Consider the following 18,383-nt stretch of genomic DNA (forward strand, 5'->3'; position numbering starts at 1 on the left):
GTAAATAAGTAAGTAAATAAATAAATAAATAAAGGAATCTTCTTGTGCAAGGAATAACAGATCTAGGACAGATGGGAATCTCCAAAGCCAAAGCTGCAAAATTGGTAGGCATGGGTCAAACACCTTACTGCTTTCAGAGTGCTCACCACCTAAATCCAAGACCCCTGTGCTAGGCTAAGTTGGTCGTATGCGTATGTGACTGACCACAATAAAAACCCGAGAAACCCAGGCTTCAGTGTGTGGGCAACACTTCAAACGTGTTGGGCTGGGGGAATGAAACATATCCTGTGTAACTGGACTGGGGAGGGAAGTTTGTGCCTGGTTTCCTCCATTCTTCACACCGTATGCTTTTTCCCTTTCTTGATTTTGATCTGTATGCATTGGCTGTAACCTTAAGTATAACAACTTCTGAGTCCTCTGAGTCCTTTTCATGAATTGAACCTGAGCATGGTCTTGGGGAATCCAAACGCAGGGAGCTTCTGTTGTTGTCTCCAAATAGAAACTACAGTCCAGGGAGGTTAAATAGGTTGGCAGAGGTAGCACAGATAGTGAATGGAAAAGCTGACATTTAAATATGTCTATCTTGGGGCGCCTGGGTGGCTCAGTCGGTTGAGCATCTGACTTTGGCTCAGGTCATGATCTCACAGCTTGTGAGTTCGAGCCCGTGTCGGGCTCTGTGCTGACAGCTCAGAGCCTGCTTCGGATTCTGTGTCTCCCTCCCTCTCACTGCCCCTACCCCGCTCACTCTCTGTCTCTCGAGAATAATAAAACATTAGGAAAAAAAAAAGAATGTAAATTTGTCTTTCTCCAGGGGCCATACTTTTAACAAGTACAAGAGGACAAATGATGATAATCTGACATAACTGATGTCTCTTGAGTAGAAAATTCAGCAATTGGAACAGAAAATATTCCAAGAATAATACAAGAAAAATTCCCTTAAAAAATCTGTAGATTATAAAAGCCTTCCATGTCCCAGTTAAAAAAAAAAAAAAAGATGCAGAATGATGTCAAAATAATCTTGTTAAGTTACTGGATCTCAAAGAGAAGCAAAGAAGTCCTTAGACATTCAGGTAGGAAAAAAGCAACATTCAAAGGACAAAAACATTCAGGCCACTTAGCAACATTCCATGGCAGAATTTGGTGGAGCTAGGTCCACCCTGGTCCCAGGTTCTGAGAAAAGAAAGTATAACCCAGGATTTTTTTTTTTTTTTTTTTTACCCCATCAAATTGTCCTTCAAGTATTAAGGCAATATGCAAAAATTCAGGGAAAATACTGCCTGTAAACTCTAATAGTCACTAATAGTTACTTCATGTGGTGGAAATTCACTGTTCAGTATGGTAGCCACTAGCCACATGTGGCTACTGAGCACACAACATATAACTAATATGAATCATGATGTGCGATAAATGGGAAATACACACCTGATTTCAAAGGCTGGGTACAATATTGCAAAAGAGGAAAATATTGCATTAATATTTTTATTACATGTTGATCATATGTTGAAACGGTAATATTTTGGATATATTGAGTAAAATTAACTATTATTGAAACTAGCTTTACTTTTCTTTTTACTTTTTTAAAGGCAGATACTAGAAAACTATACGGTAATATATTGCATTATATTTCTGTTGCACAGGACTATAGTAGAATCTGGGGAGGGATTTGCTTCTTGTTTGTACCATTCAGTATAGCTTGATCTTTTAAAAATAAGTGTGATAATTTATATAGAACAATCAACTCATTATTCCTAAGTTAAATAAATAAAGCAACGAACAAAGAGCTATGTTTTCTCTCCTGGGATGTTGAGGCAACTAGCTGGGAGGATCTGGATGGGACCCAGTAATAACAGAATGGAGAACAGCTAAGCTGGGTTCCTAGGGACCGTGTTGTCCAGCCCACTTGTTTGACAGATAGGGAATAGGGAAACTGAGGCCCCCAGGAGTCACTTACCAGTCCAAGGTCACAGGAACTCAAGTGTGCAGTAGATGAGGCTGAGGACTGGCATTCCAGATGCTGAAGAAGCGCTGACTTAGGGCACTGGCTCAATAGCCTTCTAGAAGTCCTCCCAGGCAAGTGGCACTGCCTCTGGGTGAGACGTCCAATTCTTCTGGGCCCACACTCCTCGTCGAGGGTACTTCCTCTTCCAAGTAATGAAAACCCAGATACTTCCCTCAACTCTGAGGAAGAGGGCACACCTGCTTTTAGCAGCAGGTATAAATTTTAGTCTCCCAGCCCCACTCTAGAACACTCAGCTATTACTGACACCATGAAGTTCAGCCCGTTCCTTGCCCTCTGCTTCCCCTTCTGCCTGGTGGGCATCGCCAGCTCAGAAAAGACCTCAGGTGAGCTGAGGGGTTAAAAAAGAATATCTCTGAGGGGTGCCTGGGTGGCTCAGCCAGTTAAGTGACTTTTGATGTCAGCTCGGGTCATGATGTCATAGTCATGAGATTGAGCCCTGCATCAGGCTCTGCATGGAGACTGTTTAATATTCTCTCCCTCTCTGTCCCTGGCCCTCCCCCACTTGCACGTGCGTGCTCTCTCTCTCCCTCTCAAAAAAAAAAAAGAGGACCCCTGAGACCCATAGCCTGTGGGGGAGAGGGAGGCATAGGGTGGGGGGCTGGCTGCATAGGGCTACCTGGTCACTCCCACCTCTGGAGGAAACAAGAACTGTTCATCTATGGTCTCCATGTAGTCTGGGGAAGATCTGGGGCCAGACCTCACAGATGTCTGTTTGGTTTAATTCAGTCCTCACCAAATTTAATTTTTATTACCAAGCAATGCATGGGTTTGTCTTAAAAAGACAAATAATATGTAAATATATGAAGTTAAAAAGTGAGTCCCCTATTTTAGCCAGCCTGAGCAATCCTGCCCTCCAGAATCCTACTCCTAGAATTCTGACAAGAGGAAATAGATTTTCATATTGCTTTTAAAAGGAAATCAGGGGCAGCTGGGTGGTTCAGTTGGTTGAGTGACTGATTTCGACTCAGGTCACGATCTTGCGGTTTGTAAGTTCGAGCCCCACATTTGGCTCTGTGCTGACAGCTCAGAGCCTGGAGCCTGCTTCAGATTCTGTGTCCCCCTCTCTCTCTCTGCCCCTCCCCTATTCGTGCTCTGTCTCTGTCTCTATCTCTCTCAAAAGTAAACATTCAAAAAATTTTTTTAAATAAAAAGGAGATCAGGTTCTGAAACTTGGCTATACACTGGAGTCACCTAGGGGCTACGTGGGTCCCATACTCCCAGATTCTGATTTAATTAGTCTTGGGTAAAGCATGGGCATTGGGATTTCTTTAAAGTTCCCCAAGAGGAATCTGATGTTCCACCAACATTGAGGATTGCTGCCCTAATGAAAGACCTTGAATTCCCTTCCTAGAATGGTTTCTTTCCAATCCTAGCGAAGAATGGGTTCTGCCTGGAGCATGTCATATCAATTGAAGATTCACAAAATGGTACCATGGAGCAGAGTTGACCCATGAGCTCATTGTCTTAGGGGTGCACCCTTGTTGGGAGTGTACATATCCAAGTAATGTGTATTGCATCCCATGAACACTGGGATCCCGTGTGTCCACCGCCAAATAATGGGTGAGGATGTGTGTGTTGGGGCGGGGGGGAAGAGGTATACATACCCATGTTTGATAAATCACTTCATGTGATAACCAGAGTCAGATGTGAAAGGAGTTAAAATAACAGGTGATTTAGTAAAATACGTCCATGTCTTTATTTTTTCGTTACTCATGGATAGTGAATATTATTTAAATACCTTTTCCCTAGTTATAAAAATGATACTGTTCATTGTCATTTAAATGATACTAAAAATAACTAGAATATAAAAATCACTTGAAATTCTACCACCCAGGAAAACTACTACAAATACAGTGGTAAACAACTTACTAATCATCATTGCACGGTTTTATCGGTATATTTCACATCAACGGGACCATTCTAGATCTTCTTTCATTTGATTTTTGTGTCACAAGATTATAGACTTCTCTCCATGTTGATATATATAGACCAGCACTATTCTCATCCACGACTGCGTGTAACCCATCAGTCCCCGGTTGGTGAACACTGATATTTTATCCAAACTATGGTTGTTGGCAATTATAAACAAGGCCACAGCACATATCTTGAGTGAAGTTATGAGAAGATGTAGCATGCAGAGTCCGGGATTTGAAATTGGAACTGGCTTTAAACCCCAGGCCTCGACTGCTGGGTTTCATGATTTTTGGAAGATTACCAAACATCTCTGCACCTCCATTTCTTCATTTGTGGGGGAGGGACAGTAATATCTGCTCTGTGAGGTCATTTAAATCGTGCAACCCGTGGCAAGCACTTAGCGGGGGGCTTGCTGTAGAAGACATGCTTCTAAAAGAAAAATATGTATCACCTCTTTAAAAGGACACCTACGTGATAGTCCCTGTCTCTCCTCACCCCTGCAGCCCATCTCGAGCGAGAGGCTCCCCAGGAACTGCTCCAAACTCTGCCTGCCCTGTGCCGCCTCCCCCCCGTCGAGGGCCCCTGCCGAGGCCGTTTCTACCGCTATTTCTACAACTCTACAGCCCATGAATGTGAGCACTTCACCTACGGTGGCTGTCGGGGCAATGCCAACAACTTTGAGACCACAGAGATGTGTCTGAGGGTCTGCAAACCCCCCGGTGAGTCCTCTTACAGAAACGGCAGAAGCAGAGGTGGCCATCGGGTGGTGGTGCTCGTGGGAAGGGAGACGGTAGGACGAGACCGGTGGTGGTGATGCGATGGTGATGTTGCCACGGGAGGCGATGACGTCAGGAACGACCAGCACGTGTCATGAAGAGGTGCTGGTGGCAGTGGAGGGAGGGCAGTGGGGTGGAGACAGCAAGGCTGCGGTTGACGGCGGCATGGGTGGCGAAGACGAAGGCGGTATTGGCGAGTGTAGTAAGGCCTTGTCGTGTTAGCGGTGCTGCTGGCCCAGGGAAGGCAGCAATGTAACCTTCACGGGGGATGACGGTGTTGACAGAGACGACGAAGGCGAGGGTGGCAGTGATCAGGGTGAGAGGTGAGAGAGCTGCAGGGGTCCCTGGGAGGGTGGCTGTTGAAGGGGGTGGGTAAGGGGTCCAGCTGATGGCCCTGGCCCTAGGCCACCAAAAGACCGGCCAAGAAGGAAACTGACTGTTATCTCTATTACAGGGACAAGGTAAAAAGCCACGAAGACCGGGCCTGCATCCTCCTAGCCTTGACCGAAGGCTGGCTGGGCCTCCCTTCCTGTGCTCAGGCCCTGCTTGGAACCCATCCCGGAGCCCTCTGGGCCTGGGTCAATAAAGCATGCCAAGCCAGTGTGGCCTGAGGCCTTCTTGCAAGGGCGCAGAGCCTGTCCTCACAAATTGCCCACAGCCACCTCAGCAACCAAGGGTGATCAAACCTGCACCACCCCCACCCCTATTCCCTCAGGCCCTCATTGTCCTGTGCCCTCAGAAGGATGAGGACAGAGGACACAAGCTCCCTATCACCAGGGGGTCCTCCTCATGGAGGCCAGACTGAATGCAGAACTGGGGACCTGCGTGTCTGTCCCCAGGCCCTGGCACCTGCTCTTTACTGCCTGGGGCTCGACTACCAGCTCAGCTTCTACTCCACCTGTTCAGCTGGAGCCACATCCTAGAGCACGGAAAGAGCTAGAAATTCAGGGGATCTTGGTCAGTCAGGTGGGAATTTCCCCCCATGCAGAGGGATCTTGGAAAAATTAGGATTTTATATATTCTTTTAATTGTGGTAAAATATATACAACATAACACTCACCATTTTACCCATTTCTAAGGGTACAATGTAGTGGCCTGAAATATACTCACTGATGTGCAAGGGTCACGACCATCCGCCTCCAGAACATTTTCATCTCAACGGAAATTTCGTGCCCATGAGAACTGACGCCTCATCCCCCTTCCCCAGTCCCGTTACCTCCACCCCACCTTCCACGTCTGCGAATGGACCCCTCCTCCTGCGAGAGACATCCTACAGCATTTGTCCTTTTGTGACTGGCTTATAGCGTTAGCATCACATTGTCAAGGTTCATCCCTGCTGCGGCCTCTGTCAGGATTTCTTTCTTTTTAACACTAAATAATATTCTGTTGCTCCATAATTTTTGGAATGCCAGGTGGCCTCTGCCCTGACCATCGCTGCTGCCTCCCCCATACCCTGTCCTGCTGCCCCCCCTTCCTTGAGATAAACACGGCTGCCAGGGACCAAACAGCAATACTAGAATCCAGGACCTGGGATTCCCAGACTAGACACTTGTCCTTGGTGGTTTCATTCATGTCCTTGGTGTGCCCTTCCCAAATACATATAAATAATAGACAAATATTCCCACGTACATATAAATAATACATATTTGAGAGAAAGGACATGTTTTCCCCTCTATTTCCCCATTCTCTTTCACGTTCTTTACCTGAGAGATTGAGCTCTAGAAGATTAATCGAAGATAGACTTTCACTGGTATATGAAATAGTGTCTTTGCTCTGAAGCTTATACATTTTTAAAAATATGGCTATTAAAAACGATTTTAAAGTAAAAAATATATAAATCGGCATATACACAACTAAAGAATTTAATCAGTTGCTCAGATCAACTCATGACATGGGACAGTAAGAACTGAGAACCGGGGCTCCTGGGTGGCTCAGTAGGTGAAGTGTCTGACTCTTGATTTCAGCTCAGGTGCTGGCACAGCAAGAATTTCAAGGTTCAGCGCCCAGATGTTGGGTGACCCGGCTTGCTTCGCAGCAAAATTACCGCCTGAGACTCATCCTTTCATTCACTCATTCGTTCAGCAATCATTGGAATGCAAACCGCATGCCAGGCTCTGTTCCGGACCCTGCAGCTACAAGACAAAAATCCTCGTCCTTATGGAGCTTAATTATTAATAAACAAGATAAGTAAGACACATTGCATGCTGATGGCGGTGAGAGCCAGAGGGAAACCACAACAGCAAAGCGGGGAGCTAGTTGCTGGGCAGCGCTTTAGAGCTTTAGACAGGCACTGCCGGTTAGCCCTCACCATAGGTTAGCCCTCACCACAGCGCCCCACTGGGGGTGTGAAAAGGGAGTCGGCTCCTGGATTCACTTTGAAGGTAGAGGAGGTTGTTTACAGGCACACACGGCTCATGAGGGAAGAATCAAGGACGGCTGCAAGGTTTTTGGCCTGGGCAACCGGGAAGATGAGGGGTGCTGTCAACAGAGATGAGCTGACCATGGATGCGCCTGTTGAGGGTAGAAGGGGAGAGGATCGGAAGCTTGGTTTGATATTAAATCCGAGATGCCCTTAGACGTCCAAGCGCAGATGGCAGGGAGGCGGTTGGGTAAATGGATCTGGAGTTCAGGGAGGAGCATGGTGTTGTCAGTGCACGGATCACGTGGGACATGGTAGCGGAGGTTGTTCTGAGTGCTGACCCAGCTGGGGGTGTAAAGACAGCCAGGCCATGACCCCCTGCTGACTTGGCTTGCAGCCCGCTTCGGCCACCCTCCCACCGCACTCTCATCCCATTTACACCTTGCTTATTTACTGCTTGGAAGAAAAACTCAAGTGACCAAAACCGAGGTGGTTTTGCCCATGGTCTCAGCTCATCACCTTCTTCCTACACACACACACACACCTGCACACACATCACTCGTACAGTCTGGGGGCTCTTGGAAAACCCTCAGAGGCGACCTAAACAGCCCCATCTATGTTGGCTGTACAGACATCACCAGTACTATTGTGCTAAAGACCCAGCACTCGTACTTGTGGGGTTTCTAGGTGCCCCTCGCTCTTCCCCTCCCTACCCTTGAACCCCAGATCCCAGGCCAGAATAGCCTATACCCATTCATACATACGCTGGTGGAACACTTTCATGTCCCGAGCTGGATCAGGTCCGGACAGAAGACAGCCCCTGTGCCCCCAGGGACCTTAGGAGTTTAATGGACGTTTAAGAAAAAGAACAGCCGGATGATAAGGAACCTGTGAAAGTAAGTCCAAGGAGCTCTGGGAGCGGAGGGAAGGGGCACCTATAGCAGTCTGGTGTGTCAGGGAAGACTTCCTGGAGGCAGCAACATCTCTCTGGTTTTGTAAGAGTGAACCAGGCAGTAGAGGAGAGTGTGTGGTTGGAGGAGCAGGGCATTCTAACGCTACGATTGAGAGCTGGGGAAGGGACAGGCAGACTGCAAATACGGATACAACTAATGCCAAATGTGCCAGAGGCAGAGACAGAAGACTCGGGGTGGGGGGGGGGGGGGGAGTCTGCCTAAGGATCTGCTACAGGAACCCAGGGCTGTAGAACCGGAAGGGGAGGTGGGCAGGGGCAGGCCTCCATCCGATGGGCCTGGCTCCAAAGCCTGTGGGAGGTCTAAGGACCACCCACAACACGTGCTCGTGAAGAGTCTGACAGAAATGCAAAGGCGGGGTGGGCTACACTCAGGCCAACTGAATTCACAGGGTCTGGACCCCAGGAAGCTGCATTATTTTCACAAGCATCTCAAGTGATTCTAATGCACAACATGGTTAGAAAACCAACACACAGAGCTCTTCTGCCTCTCCAGCCCTACCCCTGGTGATCGAGGACTGGTTCTCGGGGCCCCTGGAAGGTGGAGGATGATTCACGGTCATGGTCATGGATATGCTTATATAAACACTCCTGGCCAAACCCAGGGAGTTCTGGGAATCACCAATGAGGGCACCAGGGAAGCCAAAGAAGGAATTTTCAGCAGGTGAAGGAACTTTGTTTGTCAGGGTTTGGGGGAAAGCGTAGAAGTCTTAGGCAGGCGCCCAGCAAAAGGCCCTAGACCCCTCTTCCCGGGCCTCAAGAACAGGAGGCCAAGAACTAAGAAAGTCACTTTTTATTCCACAACTAGCCAATTCCAGCTACCACACAGTGATACAAGTTCTTCAACGTGCCCCATTATCTAGGTCGGTACTGTCCTAGAACTTTCTGCAATGATGGAAATGTTTGTCCGCACTCTCCAATACAGTAGCCACTAACCACTTCTGGTTACTGAGCACTTGAAACGTGGCCAGTACAGCAGAGAAAATGAATTTTTAATTTAAATTAAATTCAAATGTCACATCTGGCTTGTGGCTACTGAACCAGACAACACACTCCAGGGCTCGGCCTCGTCCAGGGGCGGTTTGGTTCGAAAGCCAACTCTGTAGGGAACACGTGGCAGAAAGAGCCCTGGGAGTCACCACCGCCCCTCCCCAGAGGTTCACAGCAGCCCCGCCGTGAAGAGGGCAAACCTCAGAGCGGCGGCACGCCACGGGCACGCCGGATAAGGTTAGCCAGCCGCTTGGCCAGGCCGCCCGTGCTGGGCTCCTCGATGTGGAAGGTTCGGGTGAGGAGATTGTAGAAGGAGCCATAGCACACGGCCACCACCGTGCACGTGAGGCAGATGACGTTGTAGGGCATGCTGAAGTCCGGCGTGGGCAGGTTCACCAGCAGCGGCTCCGTGTAGAGGCGCACAAAGTAGCTAGAGCTATCGGAGACCGGGTACCTGGGGGGTCGGGAAGGAAAGGTGAGGCAGGACGAGGCTGCTCCAACCCGCCCCACCCTGCCCCACCCCGTCCCCACTCTTGGCTGCACTGGGTCCAGGCGCAGCGGCGAGGGTTTGCAAAGCTTTCTTAGCCTCAAAACCTTTTTGACAGAAGACATCTCGGATCAACACAGAAACACGTAAGACAGCACAGAAACCTGTTCAAAGGAGAGCTGCCTTGTGCTGACGTGAGGAAAGGGGCCCGGCCTTCTCTGGGCTGCCTCTTCCTTAGCCTCCGGTCTCAGCCTCGAGGCTGTCTCCTCAGAGAAGTCCTCCTGGATAAGCCACTGGAGTACTCCCCAGCACCACCCGTGACCCCATCACTCTAGACCAGAATCTCCCCTCCAGCCTCTTGACATGAGCAGGGCAGGGGCAAGGCTGCGTTATGTCCTGCCATATGCCCGGGGCTCTCTGAAGCACCTGGCATTTGATAAGCACTCGATGAAATATTCGTTAAGAGAATCAATGAGTAAACGCAGGCTAGAACTACAGCTCTCCTCGTCCCTTTATTCTCCTGGAAGCACTTCAGAATCATTTCACAGAGTCAGAACAAATATTATAGACCACTAGGATTTTTATTGGGATTGAGTTAACTCTGCACATTGCTTTGGCCAGCAGAAACCTGATCGTCCGTGTGGATGCCCGCCCAGAAGCAGGCGGCTGAGGTCATACTTACAGGGACTTGAACAGGGGGCTCTCTTCCCAGTCCACGGGCTTGGCTGCCACCGTGCTGGGCACGAGGGCACTGATGACAGACGGGCTGTGGAGAGGCAGACAGGCCTTCCGTGGGTGGGTCTCCCCCACCAGGGGCAAAGCAGCACAGCGGGGGGTCAGGAGGCTACGGGGCAGTACGTGAGGGGAGCCCACCTGACGTAGAAGCCGTGGTTGGGGTCCGGGGTATACTCGGTCCACTTGAGCAGCGCCCGCTCAAACTGAATGGACACCTTGGTGGCCGAGTTGGCCGGCAGCTGAATCAGCATCTCCAGGAGGTGCGGCTGCAGCCGGTCCTGCGCAGGCTGGTAGTGGACGTAACCTGGGGACAGGCAAGGGTCACCCACGCCTCTCTCCTGGGGTCAGACTACCTGCACCCTCGCCCCTACCCATCAAGGTCTTAGGCTCTGGATCGCAGAAGCCAGGCAGGCTCAGGGAGGGGAGCAGGGTCCTAGAAAAGGGGAAAGATGTTTCCAGGGCAGCTGTCCCGAGACACGTTCAATCTAGTTAATCCTCCCATCGCTAAAACCGGGGCACCAGGCATCAGATGCCTGATGTGATGCAACAGGAAGTTCACAGAACCGGAAGTTTCCTGACCAAAATGTGGAACCCGAATCTAATCACGTTTCTATACCTAACCACCAGCAACCAAGAAACGTAAGGGAGGGAGGAACATGTTAAACACAGGCACAAGGACAGATTCGGAATGTAGAACATTCCATATAACAAATGACCGAGTTTCTCCGAAAAACAGACTTGGGGGGAAAAAAGTGGGAACTGTTACAGATTAAGAGAGACTTAGCAGCAAACACCCCAATGCAAGGCGTTAATAATGGGGAAACTGAGGGTGGGAGGAGATGGAGTACATGGGAACTCTGTGTTTTCTGCTCAGTTTTTCTCTCAACCTAAAATTGCTCTAAGAAAATAAAGCCTATGAATTAAATTTTTTTTTTTTCAACGTTTATTTATTTTTGGGACAGAGAGAGACAGAGCATGAACGGGGGAGGGGCAGAGAGAGAGGGAGACACAGAATCGGAAACAAAAGCCTATGAATTAAAAAGAGAGAAACTTGAGAGCTTATCAAGCAAATGCAATGTGAGGACCCTGTTTCGATTCTCACCCAAAAAAACAATTATAAAGTGTTATTTTTAAGACGACTGGGGGAAACGAGAGTGCCAAGAATGGGTGATATTCTTTTAGAAGCCCTTTACCTGTTAGAGACATAGACTGAAGCATGGTGGCTATGGTGTCTAAGATCTGTTTTAAGATACTCCAGCAGAAACGCAACAAGATCGAGAAACGGAGTAAGGGCAGAGATCACAAGCGAGGGGATCTGGAGGCCACTGGCGCTTGTGACAGGCACAGGGCAGCGTGACACGCTGTGCGTCTGACACTTTCCAGAGCGAAAGGTTAAAAAACAAAAAAGTCCACAAAATACACGCGTGGGATGTCTGAAGGAGAGATTCTGAAGGTGATACAAACAGTGGTGCGAAAGAGAAGTACAACAACCCCAGGTTGAAAAATGAGGCAACAGCAAGTGTTGAGACACATTAAGTCTGGGTGTTCGGGATGTGCCAGAACCTCTGCCTGAGAAGTCCTCTGTTAGGTCTCCCTCCAGTCCAAACGACAAGCGCCCCAGTGCTATGCCTGCCACCTAGTGGAAGGCAGGCAGTAAATATTGACTCCTGTTCAACACAGAAAATACAAATACATTTTTGAAACTATAGCTCTTTACCCCTCCCAAGGAGACAAAAACCGTCTATGCCAGCTTTATCATTTTTTGTTTCTACACTGTTTCTCCTGCTGCTAACCTGTTCTCTACTGCAAGCCCATGAATCAGCACAAAAGGACGTGCCCAGGGCACCAAGGAAGGAGGAGCAAGTAAGGGAAAACGATGAGGAAATCACTGCCCTCGTAAAGCCCTATTAAGAATCAGTAGTACCACGTGTTGAAATTATTTGTCTTGTAGAAATTACTTCCGCATCTGGCACCGTGAGGCTACCCTGTCCACGTTTCAAACCCTTCCGGACTTTGTGCCGGTGCAGTGTCTCCGAGACACTTGAGGAATGACCTGGAGACATGAGGGTTTGGGGGACCCGGGGGGACAGCAAGCTGGGGAGGGGGGCCCGGTCCAGGACTCGGCTCTCACTCGGTTTGTTGTCCTTGCCCTTGGAAGTGATGGTGAGGGTGTGCACATACAGCCGCAGGTGCCAGGGCACGGTGTCCAGCAGCAGCACGGGGAAGGCCCGGTGTGGGTGCGTGTTGTACAGCAGCGTGTTCAGCTTCCCGTTCTGCAGCCCGTAGCCGCTCACGTACCGCTGGGCATGCAGGAAGGGCACCGGAGGGGCCTCTGCACAGAGAAGTTCATGGTTAAGAGCCCCTAAAGGCAAGGGTCGCTCCTCACGCCCACTCCCCTGGCCTCGTTCAGACTCTCCGAGCCAGGAGGCAGTGGGGAAGAGCTTTTCCGTCAGAACTGGGAAACTTGCATTCTGGAATCATCCGCGTCTTCCCCGGCCCACAGCATGACAGAATTACTATAACTTCCTAAGCACTTGTATGTGCCAAGCTCCGTGCCCCCTCCAACCCAAACCAGTTGCCCTTGTGACAGTCCGCACTTTTCCTTGGTAACACTGAATGCAATCACAATTAATTAATTGTCTCAGGTCTGCCTCAATCAACAGACATAATGTTTCTCAAATGCAGGGTTATCTTAGGTCTTCAAAAAATATTTGCTGATTGAATGAACGAACTCTGTGTTTTACATTAATTACGTCATCTACTCTGCTGGGTAATTATGACCCCATTTTCCAGATGAGACAGTAAGGTTAGGAAACTGCCCAAGGTCACAGAGCTTAGAAGATGGAGTTAGATCAGAACAGCTACTCAAGGGATCTAGGTGGCTCAGTCGGTTAAGTGTCCGACTTTGGCTCAAGTCATGATCTCGCGGTTTTTGAGTTAGAGCCCCACATCAGGCTCTGTGCTGACAGCTCAGAGCCTGGAGCTTGCTTCAGATTCTGTGTCTCTCTCTCTCTGCCCCTACCCCACTTGCACTTTGTCTCTCTCTGTCCCTCTCTCTCTGTCTCTCAAAAATAAATAAACATTAAAAAAAAAAACAAAAACAAAAACAAAAACAGCGACTTGGGACCTGGGTCTAAATACAAGCTTCATTCATATCCATGGTGAAAGGAAGGACTAGGAGTCTCCCCCAGAGATGAAACCTCTGTAGCCCACTGTGCCAGCGGCCCGTCCGCACCCACCGCTCTCTGGGGGGCTCTTCCACTTGAGCTGGAGGTTGAGGTTACGAGAGTTGTTGATCACGGCCGTGTCCAGCAAGTCGTAGACGGCGTAGGTCTTCCGGGCGCCGAGGATGACGTCCTGGTAGGTGGTGGTTGGGGGAGGGGTCACCTCCAACGTCTCATTGTCCTGGGGGCACAAGGGCAGGGCTGAGAAGAGAGCAGAGGCGCAGGCCGGCCTTGGGTGAAGGGGGACGGTTGTGACTGGAGACATCGGTACCTGGTTATAGCCGGTGATGTCCACATAGACTCGGCTCTCTGAAGCCAGGGGGCAGGGCTCCGTCAGGGTTCGGGAGAACATCCGAAAGAGGGACCAATCTGAGGGGCAGACGGCAGGGTTCAGCGGGGGCTGGGGACAGGCCTTGTTTGCACAGACAGGGCAGGACCAGTGATGGTGGGGGGCGATAATGAGTTGCCAGGGCAGCCTACCTTTCTTCCCCTGTCCTGTGACGAAGGCATCAAACACAACAGAAAGGGTCTGCCTCAGCTCCCAGGAGACACTGGTACAGCGTGCATTCTACCACAAGGGCCAGACAGCGGCCGTGAGGACGCATCACTCCCCGCCCCCTACCACACACACAGCCTCGGGGACTCCCACCCGGACTCAATTCCTTGTCTAGTATGTATCTTCCCACCCATCGGTTTCCTACTGTTCACTACTGAGCACTTGACCCTGTGCCAGCGGCGTTATGCACCAGTCGAATGAACCATCACCAACACCCGTAGGAACTGATCCTACTATTGTTCTCATTGGACAGAGGAGGAAACCAGACTCAGGGAAATGAAATGATCTGTCCAAGGTCATGCCCAGAGTGACTGGGCTGGCAGCTGCACACACAGCTATTGTTCTTAACCACCTGCCAGGCAACCGCTCAGTTTCCTTGGTGTGTGGCCAAATGTCCCAAATAATCAGCATCATGGCTAGCACTTACTACTGGCTCAGCCCGCGACAGACACTAGGCTACGTGCTTTACCTGCACGTTCCCTCAGGGGCCCTGGATGGCACCCCCACTGCCATTCCCCATGACTTACCCTGCAAACAGGACGGATATGCACTGCCTGGGAGTGGTAGCTAGTGTGGAACAAGCGGTCAGCCTTGAGCAGCACAGACAGGCCTGCCTGGAGGGAAGCAGGAAGAAGGGACAGGTCAGTGCCCTGCATGGTGAGACACCTGCTCCGAACACCGCCTGGGGGAGGGGGGGGGCAGGCAGAGAAGGGGCACGCGCGCCAGCCCTGACCGCTCTCCAGGGCTCCCACGCACATTCAGGGCGCTCCGGCCTCACCTTGGAGCTGCAGGGCAAGAGCTTCTTCCATGGGGTGAGGTTCTCTGTGCAGACAACCTCTCGCGGTAGCACAGCGTAGCGCAGGAAATTGTGATCAGTGCCTGAGGGAGACTCAAGCTGTCTGGGGTGGGCTTTGGGGCCCAACTCTTCAGGACCCATACTCCAAAGTTGGGGTGACCCTCCTCCTGCTCGCCATGCAATTCTCCAGCACCACCGCCCTAACAGTCTCTGTTGGGGATGGGATTCCTTCTCTCCTCGGGAGAAGAAGGCAAGGCAGAGACAGCAAGGCCTCGGGAAGCCTTCCTCCCAGGCCTGCACACCCAGGGGATTTATGACCCAGCCCAGCTGAGGAAGGAGGAAGCTGAGGAGAAAGGAGGCAGAGGTTCAGGCAAGAGGTACCAGAAAGAAGCAAAGGGCCACGGGGCTATCTCACCATTGGCCAGTCCCAGGGGTTTGAAGGAGGCAGTGGGAGTGACCGTGTTGGTGGAGTCAATGAAGTTCAGAGAGGCGCAGAAGATACCCGAGAGCACGTTACTGAGCTCCTTCCAAGATTTATCCACGCTGGATGGAGACACAAACCCACTCACTGTCACGGGGCTGCCTCTGCTCCCTCCGTCCAAGCCTGCACTTGGCTGCCAAATCATTAGACTGACTAGCTCCCGGAGCTGCCAGGGCCCAGGTGCCCTGCTCAGCCACCTCCTGGGTCTCGCCCTACCCACCTCTTCTTCCTCACTCTGGACATCCCTGCATCCCCACAGGTCTCTGTTCAGGTGATTCCTCCTCCTGCCTGGGAATGCCCTACTCACCCCTCTCTGCCCACCTTCAAGGAAGCCCCCTCCTCCAGGAAGGCTCTCCTGCCCTCCTCAACCACAGCCTCCTCCTGTACTGTGATCATTCTGACCATATGGGCCTCTCACAAGGTCCCTCCTGGGACATGGCTAGGTGGTGGCAGCATCTTGTTTTAAGCATCTTTTCTCCTCAACTAGGCTATGAGCAACCAGGGGACAAGGAGCAAGTCTGGGTCACCTACCTATGTTCCACAATACCATGTAAAGTGCCCCACATCTTCAGAGGCTGAGATCATCCCAATGAACCACCTGAGGTGTGCCCAGCTGGGCAACACTACATATTTCCCTGTGAATGCCCTGGGCGTGAAAGTAAGTCCTGGTTCCACCCTCAGAGTGGGAAGCCCTACATCTATAAAGGCTCACTGAACAAGGGGAAACAACCCTTCTAGGACCCTACAAAAACATCAAATTAAATCAGAAAGAGAAATATCACAACGGACTTGGTCTCTATATTCCTAACAGAAAGCATAAAACCAAAATTCTCAACATCAGCTCCACATTACAGGCAATTATGAGCTGAGGGGAGACAGTGACAGCAAAGCAGATGGCAAGAAGGCAACGGAGCCAGAGTTCAGGCAAGAGAGAAAGGGTTGGCAGATCTGGAAATCACCGCTTGCTCCTTAGCTGACACCACCTCAGTGTTGTCCTGGGGTTTTTCTTTTTTTTAATTTTTTTTTTTTTCAACGTTTATTTATTTTTGGGACAGAGAGAGACAGAGCATGAATGGGGGAGGGGCAGAGACAGAGGGAGACACAGAATCGGAAGCAGGCTCCAGGCTCTGAGCCATCAGCCCAGAGCCTGACGCGGGGCTCGAACTCACGGACCGCGAGATTGTGACCTGAGTTGATGTCGGACGCTTAACCGACTGCGCCACCCAGGCGCCCCATGTCCTGGGGTTTTTCAATAATCCTCTGCTCAGAGTTTTCCAATCGCCCCAATCCTGAAGCCTCAAATAAAGACTGCAAACTTGGAAGCCTGAAAGCTCTACCCAAGCCACAATCTGGTTTCACTTGGTGTGCACAATATTGGCCCACACAGCATTTCTTAAATTTTGAAATTACCGATATTTAAATTTGCCAATGTGCACACTAAAATCCAGATTTCTGGCATCTCTGGCAAATGAGAGTATCTGACAACAGTCGGCAACAATGTTCCCGCGTGGCAACAATCTACTGAGGCTGAGTGGCAGCTGTCCTCTCAAGCTCTCTAGCCACAGTCCCTACCCCTCTCCATTATCCCCCCCTTTTTAAATCATACTTGTGCTACTGATTTCTCACAGTGGAATTAAGAGGAAATTGTGATACAACAGCAGTACCTAAACCTGTCCCTCTCCCAAACAGAAGCTATTCCTCTAACATGGAGATCTGGGGTCTCGTAGGCCAATTCTGGCCCACAGATGTTTTGTTTGGCCCTCCTGGTGTGATGATGATGAGGGTAGCGAATGTCTTTTAAAAGGTTATCCAGTTTGCCACAGTCCTCTACTGCCTTACATCTAAGTAAGCTTCAATTCTTTGTTACCTGCCTCTGCAGATACATGCATGTGCTACCCTGTGCAAGTATTAAGGGAAGTAAAAAAACCACCAAAGTAAAGAATGCCACTGAGTGGTAATATCATTTCTTACTTCTGATGCCAGTTTCATCCCCCACAGAATTGCTGTCCACTGGAACTGCTGCCCCCCAAGAGCAGTGGCAGGATGACAACACCCGTGGCTGCTACGTCCCCTCTATGGCCTGCAACAGTCCTCAAGGTGGGCACTCACTCAGTGACGGTGTCTTGGAACCAGACCCAGAGCTCTGCACCTGATGGGGCCTGCAGGAAAGGTGGCCCCCAGTATCGAGTCCTCCAAAAGCCTTGCGTGAATGACAAGTGCAGCTCTCGTAGAGAATATGTGGAGATCAACTGCCCCAGGGCCTTGGGAAATAGCCTATAATGAGATACTGGAAAGGGGGAGCAAGTGAGTGATGATCCTGGAGGACAGGTTCTCAGCCACCCCAAAGAAGCAACAGAACCCAGGCGCTGGGGCCAGAGACATCCGAATGCCATACCAAACTGTCATTTACTAGTGATGTGATCTTGACCAAGTGCCCTTACCTCTCTACATCTCCAACATCTCACAATCGCTCACAGAACTTAGCACTGCGCCTAGCACCCAGGATAAACAGTAACCGCCAATAGCATCATCGTCAGTTTTGTCGACGCAGCGTTCTAACTAAAGGGTTATCGAGTGGCAGCCTGGGCCTGCGGAAAGAGCACCTGGACTAGGAGTCAGGAGGAGTCACTGCCCCTCTCCGGGCCTCAGTTTCACCACCGGTATAACGGGGTTCTTCAATAACTCTCCCATCTTTCCCCAAAGAGCTAGTTTGTCGGGGCCCGAGTCCAGGGCCCAGGAACCCTTCCCGGGAACCAAGCCCCGCCTCCCAAAGCTTGTCTCTACCCACCGTCCCAACAAGTGCCACAGACACCTTTCCAGTCTCACCCTCTCACCTTCTTCCCGCTGCAGCTCCGAATCCCAGCGCGTGCGGAACTGGAACGTGGCGGCTACGTCCCCAGAAGGCAGCGGGGTGATAACGAGCTCCTCCCTCAGGCTGTCGCGTGGGGGCTCTGCATGGCCCCTGCCCACCGGACCCAGGAGCAGCAGCACGAGCAGGACAAGCGGCAAGGCCGCCGCCATGCCTGCGGCTGCTTCCGCCTCCAAGCGGCGCCCGCCCCCACGAAAGACCGGCCT

General features: G+C 50.7%; 2 protein-coding genes across 10 annotated transcripts; one reads left to right on the forward strand and one right to left on the reverse strand.

The window, feature by feature from the left end:
• The first annotated feature begins 2,267 nt into the window (after positions 1–2,267).
• On the forward strand, positions 2,268–5,553 carry LOC123580136 (early lactation protein-like). Its single transcript, XM_045444461.1, has 2 exons — positions 2,268–2,343; positions 4,438–5,553. The coding sequence occupies exons 1-2, from the start codon at positions 2,268–2,270 to the stop codon at positions 4,746–4,748; spliced, it is 387 nt and encodes a 128-aa protein (XP_045300417.1). The 3' UTR covers positions 4,749–5,553.
• A 1,004-nt stretch (positions 5,554–6,557) lies between these two features.
• PIGT (phosphatidylinositol glycan anchor biosynthesis class T) lies at positions 6,558–18,383 on the reverse strand. Of its 9 annotated transcripts, none has more exons than XR_006703140.1 (14): positions 18,143–18,374; positions 17,418–17,595; positions 15,243–15,370; positions 14,810–14,940; positions 14,559–14,645; positions 13,956–14,043; positions 13,747–13,844; positions 13,491–13,656; positions 12,383–12,583; positions 10,390–10,555; positions 10,199–10,282; positions 9,230–9,483; positions 7,019–7,162; positions 6,558–6,842 (listed from the first exon to the last, which is right to left on the reverse strand). XR_006703140.1 is itself a non-coding variant. In XM_045444455.1 (13 exons), exons 1-12 carry the CDS (start codon positions 18,327–18,329, stop codon positions 9,231–9,233), a joined length of 1,767 nt encoding a protein of 588 aa, XP_045300411.1. In that variant the 5' UTR covers positions 18,330–18,374; the 3' UTR covers positions 6,558–6,842; position 9,230. The 9 variants fall into 9 exon arrangements, 4 of the variants coding, with proteins under 4 accessions (XP_045300411.1, XP_045300412.1, XP_045300410.1 ...); XR_006703139.1 differs by having other exon boundaries at positions 7,036–7,221; XR_006703138.1 differs by having other exon boundaries at positions 7,019–7,221.

This window comes from Leopardus geoffroyi, chromosome A3 (assembly GCF_018350155.1).
Source record: "Leopardus geoffroyi isolate Oge1 chromosome A3, O.geoffroyi_Oge1_pat1.0, whole genome shotgun sequence".
Lineage (NCBI taxonomy): Eukaryota > Metazoa > Chordata > Mammalia > Carnivora > Felidae > Leopardus > Leopardus geoffroyi.

Coding starts and splice junctions, on each gene's coding strand:
- LOC123580136 (XM_045444461.1), top strand. CDS start 2,268: ATGAAGTTCAGCCCGTTCCTTGCCCTCTGCTTCCCCTTCTGCCTGGTG. Junction 2,344..4,437: donor CAGCTCAGAAAAGACCTCAG/GTGAGCTGAGGG, acceptor TCACCCCTGCAG/CCCATCTCGAGCGAGAGGCT.
- PIGT (XM_045444453.1), bottom strand. CDS start 18,329: ATGGCGGCGGCCTTGCCGCTTGTCCTGCTCGTGCTGCTGCTCCTGGGT. Junction 10,283..10,389: donor AACCACGGCTTCTACGTCAG/GTGGGCTCCCCT, acceptor GCCTCTCCACAG/CCCGTCTGTCATCAGTGCCC. Junction 9,484..10,198: donor AGCCCCCTGTTCAAGTCCCT/GTAAGTATGACC, acceptor CCGACCCCCCAG/GTACCCGGTCTCCGATAGCT.